At 44.3% G+C, this 6293-nt stretch overlaps 1 protein-coding gene across 6 annotated transcripts in view; it reads right to left on the bottom strand.

Moving 5' to 3' along the window:
- Window positions 1-453: 453 nt before the first annotated feature.
- SEPT6 (septin 6) overlaps window positions 454-6293 on the bottom strand; it is a 31382-nt gene continuing 25542 nt past the window's right edge. For 2 of the 6 annotated variants that reach the window (XM_019540216.1, XM_019540212.1), the window contains one exon: window positions 3101-3381. Coding sequence is in view for 4 of the 6 variants with exons in the window: in XM_019540212.1 (XP_019395757.1) it covers window positions 3357-3381 (25 nt within the window). In the remaining 2 variants the exon portion in view is untranslated. Of the gene's footprint in view, window positions 1547-3100; window positions 3382-3423; window positions 4584-6293 lie in introns of those variants that run through there. The other 4 variants (XM_019540215.1, XM_019540213.1, XM_019540214.1 and 1 more) reach the window with 3 other exon arrangements.

The following is a 6293-nucleotide window of genomic DNA, read 5'->3' as shown; positions in this document are numbered from 1 at the left end:
TAAATTAATTAAAATTTAAAAAAGTGCAACAGGTCAAGAGAAACTTCCCATGTATGGAGCTTTTCCTCCTGGTGCATTTTAGCATCTAAATTATTTCCGTTTTCAGACAACAGAGCTCCTAAAGCAAGCCTGGTTAGAAATCATATAGCGGGAAACCCAGACTGGTCCAAGAGAAATCCCTCCAGGGGACAGAGGTGGGCAATTTCAACAGGGGCCTTATTTCATCCAAGCCAGGACACTCCAATTCTTACCCACAACACTGTGCTAGAGCTGGACCAGCCAACCCCACTTAACACCCTCATAATAACCTTTGAAGACATGCTTGTCCCGACATCCTGGCTACATTTCAGAGTGGCTCAACTGAGCTCCACACATTTCCCCAGAAGCAGCCATAAAACAGGAGGACTCTGCTCTCTCAGGACTCTCTCCACTACAAACACAAAAGGACCCAGATTGTATTTTTTCACATTTTTTTTTATTGAAAACTTACATTAAAGTTAGAAAGGTATCGAGCTAAACAGTGCTGGTTCTTTAATGTTTCATGTAAATATAGACTCGGTGCCATTATCACTCATACTTCCATTGGAAAAAAAAAGGGTGGTGGTGGAGTGGGGGGAATAAAACCACAGAGGAGAGACAGATGAACACAGTTTGGAAGAACATGCAGTGGATGGTCCAAAGGAGAACGAGACAAGCAAGAGGGCTAGGACAGACTCCAAGGCATTTCCAAGACAGCACGCTCTACTCACACGGGCTTTGGAGGGAGCATGACCATCTGGCGACAGCTCCCCAGGCCTCCCCAGCGTGAAGAGCAACATCATTCTCTAACTCTAAAGAGCACAAGGGGGTCCCAATAATGGAGTGTGGGGTCTTACTACACAATAAATTATGTGAGGTTAAAAACTCACTCAATCTGCGTCAGGCAGGCAATGCAGTGTGCTTAACGAGAGGGCGGAGGCACACATGACACTAATGGAAGAAAAAACCTGCGCGTTTCTTTTTGCTGTATTTCCTCGTCAGAATGAACTAGGTCGTGGCTGTCAATGTAGCAAATTGCACCTATTTCTCTCTCCTTTGACATCAAGTACAACAGGTTTTCAACGCAAAGCCAGGAACTGGCAAGAAAGAAACAAAACAAGAAAACAACTTTGGCTTCCACAGACAGTCATGGGAGTCTGTGATATTTATATTAGGCCAAATTAGGGGAAAAAATATATATATATATGTATGCATATATTGTCATAAACTTAATGCTTTGACTTTTTTTTTGGCTGTGTCACTCTTCCAATGACATTTCTGTTGCTCCTCAGAAGTCTTAGGTACACAATCAGCTTCCTCCAGTAATATTCTGTCTTGTCACACAAAATACAAGACACTTCAATTTTAAATACCATGCAAGGCAGAAAAGGGCTTCTTTCCAAGACACTAAACATTGAAGATCTGTCCCCCCCACACACAGACATTATAGGACCCCTAAACACTCTTCTAGAAGCAGTAGTCTTCTCCCTCAGACACAGCGCAGCTGGCGAAGACAGACTAAAAAAAGCTACAGAGAGAGGAGAAAAAAAGAGAGAAAAAACAGAAGATTATCAAAAGGAGAAGGACATTCAAAAAGCAGGAAATAGAGACTCAATGTAAGCTGAGAGAGGAGAGGTGGGCAATTACAGATCCCGCCGTAACTGCTCCCAGGGCTTCAAGGAAACCACACAAATTAGAACATTGTTTAAAGAGGTTTTTAATAGCATTATAAAAGGAGTCAAAATAATCCGTAACAGCCAACAACCTGCAATGCAGGAAAACAAAAGGCAGATAAAAACACTCTTTGCAGCTGGACACCTGAGGCCCACTGACAAAGGGACACTGACCCATTATGGAAGGCGTGCGACTAAGGAAAGCAGCGAGTGAGTGCTTGAAGTACCGTCTTTTCTCACATACAACATGTCCTGAAACAAAATGTGCACCTGGTTTCTGAAAGGCAGAATGAAGAAAGAAAGATCTTTTCTTTGTGAGCCTCTGTTGGGCAGGGTCGGGGAGGGGAGGGGTGGAGAATGAGGGTCCACAGACAGCAACTAAGGAGCCTGGCGTGCAGTGTAGCACATGCAGCTTTAGTTTTGCTTTCCCCAGGCAGAAGCTGAACTGCTGTTACCCTATTTCCTTGGTGACCATGCACACCCCAATTGCCAGGAGCTGCATTTTAGAGGAAAAGAAGTGTGTGTGTGTTATATGTGAGAAATTATAGTATTTCAAACTTCTTTTTAAAAAGCAGTTTTTTAATTGATCTTTACAGTGCCCCCAGAAACCTGAGAAAGTATAAATAGGCTGCAGTCAAGCACTTGAACAGTATTCACTTCTAGAAAATGAGGCTACATCTTAGCTTCAGTTATGGGCTCTTGCACAAGGCTGACCATGTGTTTGGGCAAGAAGCTGGATGGAGGAGCACATGGAGGAAGAGGAATGGCCTTCCCCATTAATGCTGACATGCGCCACAGGGGATAAGCCTCAGGCTGAGGCTAGATGGGACATCTCAAACACAGGCCAGCCAGACCGACCTAGAGCCAGGCATTTGCCAGCTCCCCTGGGACGGGAGGAGGTCTTATCCCCAAAGCTCTGATCTGGCCAGCGAGCGGATATGAGGAAAAGGAAACCTGAGTAAGAGCCATCGCCATCAGGCTCTCAGGTTTGAAGAGTGTGTGCAGGCAGTTGAAAGACGCTGCGGCAATAGCAGACCCTGAGACATCAGCCACCTCTCCTTTCACCAGTGTCTGAGGGCTGTCTGTTGAGCCTTCATAAGATGCTCCCATTTGGCGTCAAGCTTTCAAGTTACAATTCCACGTGCACGCTTTGCCTTTTTCCCTAGAACGATGGGATCTCACACGTTCCCCTTAAACTCTCATGGCTCACAACACACCTTCAACAGGACCCGTGTGCACACATCCCCCCCCATCCAAGATACAAGGATTCACCCACTCAGCCACCATAACTAAACCAAGGCTGTGTTGTCTTTTCAAAATCCCCAATAAATAGATTTTAAACTGCATTGTTATTTTGCCAGCAAAAAAACAGAATTATTTTTTCCACATCCCTTAATTATTTGGAGGGGGGGGGGCGGAATCCATTAAACGTAAAATAAAAAAAAGAAAGGAGTGTTAAGGTTACAGTGTCCAAAAACAGCTTATCTTAAATGGTTTCATCAAAGCAGTCACCACCAATACATAGGAAAGGAAGATTCCTGATGAGGAGAGAGAGGATTGGAAAGGTCATGGCTGAAATGTTATGAGAAGCTGTCAGCTGTTACTAGAACCTCTGTTTTAACAAATAAAGGAAGGTCCATTCGAGCCCTTTGCATTCAGGGATTATTACTCAGTACAGAGCCAGGGGTTACTGTAAAAGAATGGCAAAAAAAAAAGTAAACGTTAACCAGAATTCATGGTCTCATAAAGACTTTATTTTTTTAAAAATGTCCCCTTTAAGGAATACATGGACAAGACATTTTCAGGCAAACGACAGCTAGTTCAGGGAGGTACCTACTGAGCCTCACTGAAGGCAGAAGCAAAACTCCCACCCATTCAGTGCAAATGTTGCGTTAAGAAAACCCCAAAAGCTTTTGCTATATAGAAAATTTCAAGGAACAACTAAACCGCATCTGTGCATTCCTAAGCAGATGTTGGGTTTTCCTAATAATACTCGGGATATTAAACAACAAACAAAGAATATAAGGACAAAGGGTTTTGAAAATAAAGTAATATGGCAGCATCTCTATGCTGTCTTCTTCATAAACACCAGCTGTTCTAGCAACTAAATACGGGCCTTTGCGCGGGTTTTCCCTGAGTTTGGATCCAGGATTTGTTTCAGCACGTCACAGTAACAGGAGAAGAGTCTGTGGAAGGCAGGCCAGGCGGATCTGAACTTCCCAGAGTCTGTGTGGCTCAGCTCAGCAGGGCAACCTGCTGCAAAGCCTGGATCTGGCTTGAGTTTCCTCCACAGTGTGGGGATGAGAATGGGGCTCTCCATCTTCTGGGGTTCTGGCTCAGGCCCCTCCCTGCTAGCATGGTACGTATGTAACAGTCAAGTACAAGGAATCCAATCTAGATGAGGATGGGTTAGACACTGATACAGAAAATGAATGCACCACAACAAAGAGCAGCCTCTCTCGCAGGCAGCCCAGGGAGCAGGCTCTAATTGCACTCACAGGGATTCGGAGGCAGGGCACAGGCTTCAGGGCACTAAATGCGAGTCCACAAGCAGCCGTGCTCTGACCATGCAGATGTGAAACATGTGCGAGAACTAGCAGGGATGGTTTAGAGCAGAGGATGCTAGTTCTGCAAGCGCTCGGCCATACAGGCTGCTGCCCAGAGGGGGAGTGGGCAGCCTTTAGTGCCTCCTGTCAGTTCCATACAGGTTATTGCTGGGCTCCTTACCCACGGCTAGTCAAGGGCAAGACTGTTGCTTTTTAAAATAATTCTAAGGAGAGGAAGGGAGCAGGGGATGAGAGGTGGGCAAACAGGCAGCGGCAGCCGCGGGATAACTGAATGTGGGGGCATTCGTTTCTGGTGCCAAGGGGAAGGTGCTACAGGAAACCCGAACTGAAAATGAAAGAAAAAGGCAGGTTAATGGCACTGTGAGTGAATTTAAATAAGCAAATAAATCACACATAATTATGGTTTCTATCAGGCAAAACAAATGAGTGTTGCTGTGTGTTAATAAAGCTGACTGGTCTTGACCGACTACAACACATGCTTTGCACGCACAGGCACAGACAGCAGGGGCACGAACAACATCTCCCACAGTTGCCTAACACAGTGGGATCAATCCTGTAAACCCCTGCTAGAGTGAAGCCCCATAATACTTTATGGACCAACACATGCGTAAGTAGAACGGTTGAAAAAGGACCAGACATACATATTTAGCTCAGTAGAGACAAATGCCCATTCAACAGGCACTGTCTGCAATTGTATACCCGGAACAAAAGAACGTTATTTGATCTAGGGCCGGGCATACAATAGTGTACAGTTATAAGGACTGCCCAAAGCAATCCAAAACCAACAAGCAGCAGCAATGTTCGCTCCAACTGCACTTTAGCCCTGCCTTTGTGCTCAGCCCAGCATGAACACTGTTATTCTTTGAGATTATTTTTCATGTTCAGATCCCAAAAAGCAAAGAATTGTTCTTTCCCCACACCTCCCCCATTTTACATTGTTATTGTTGGCAGCAACATTCATCCTGTCTGAGCATCCAAGCAGGGTTTTTTGTTTTGTTGGTAGGTTTTGGTTTTTTTACTATATCTCATTCTGTATAGGACCCTTCTGGAGTCCTTATTAATAAGTGGGGCTTACGATTAAAATACAATTTTTTATTCAAAACTCAGTGTTATTCCTTCCCTTTATTCCTCTTTATTCCTGTTTCATGATAGACCATAGGTTAGTTTATAACTAGATCCTATTGACCTTATTTTAAAAGGTCAGTTGGTGGTAGGAAATCATCTCAAAATGCTGGTCTTTCTGGAGGGTCATTAATACAAGGGCCATAAGGAGTCTTATTTTAATGGACACATTATTACAGCTGCAAATGTGCCCTCTAAAAGCAATAGGGCTGATATCCTGCTCACACTTACATAATGAGTACTGCTGATCTGCCAAAGCAAGCTAGATGTGTTAGTATCAGTTTTACCTATGGCAATAGGAATTGTACCTGGTTGCAAAATAAAGGCTCTTTAGATGCATCCATCACAGCTATAATCATCAGTTTACTCATCAGTCGAGGATATAAATGGCTTTCCTGCCTCTGCTGGCTGGGTGCATTTGTTAAATGATTTCTTTACATCTAAATGAGTCCCTGTCCCTTACAATATACATCTATACCTTACAATGCCACATATATGCAAGCTGAAAGCACTGGCTGACTTCAAGCTTCATTCATTAACCATTTCAGGGTTTACAAGCAGCCTGACTGTAAACAATGAAGCTTCCCTACTGCTATGCGGGGAGACCCAGGATTACATGACAGCAATATAAAATGACTCAGAATTGTGCAAACATTGAGGACTAAGACACCCACTTAATTCTGAGTGGAGGAAAGCTTCTGTGGCCTTTCTAGAGGAACTCAATGGGTGGCTTTAGCCCTCTTCCAAAACTAGAAGCTACCTGCATAGGCACTGATTCTATGGGTGCTCCGGGGCTCAAGCATTCACTGAAAAAAATTAGCAGGTGCTCAGCACCCATAACCCACACTGGGCAAGCCAGGTTGAAGTAACACGCTGCCTCTTCTGGGCATGTGCGAGGATAGGCATAGGAATG

This window comes from Crocodylus porosus, unplaced genomic scaffold, assembly GCF_001723895.1.
Source record: "Crocodylus porosus isolate Cpor-Errol unplaced genomic scaffold, CroPor_comp1, whole genome shotgun sequence".
NCBI lineage: Eukaryota > Metazoa > Chordata > Crocodylia > Crocodylidae > Crocodylus > Crocodylus porosus.
This window is presented reverse-complemented; position numbering and strand designations above follow the sequence as displayed.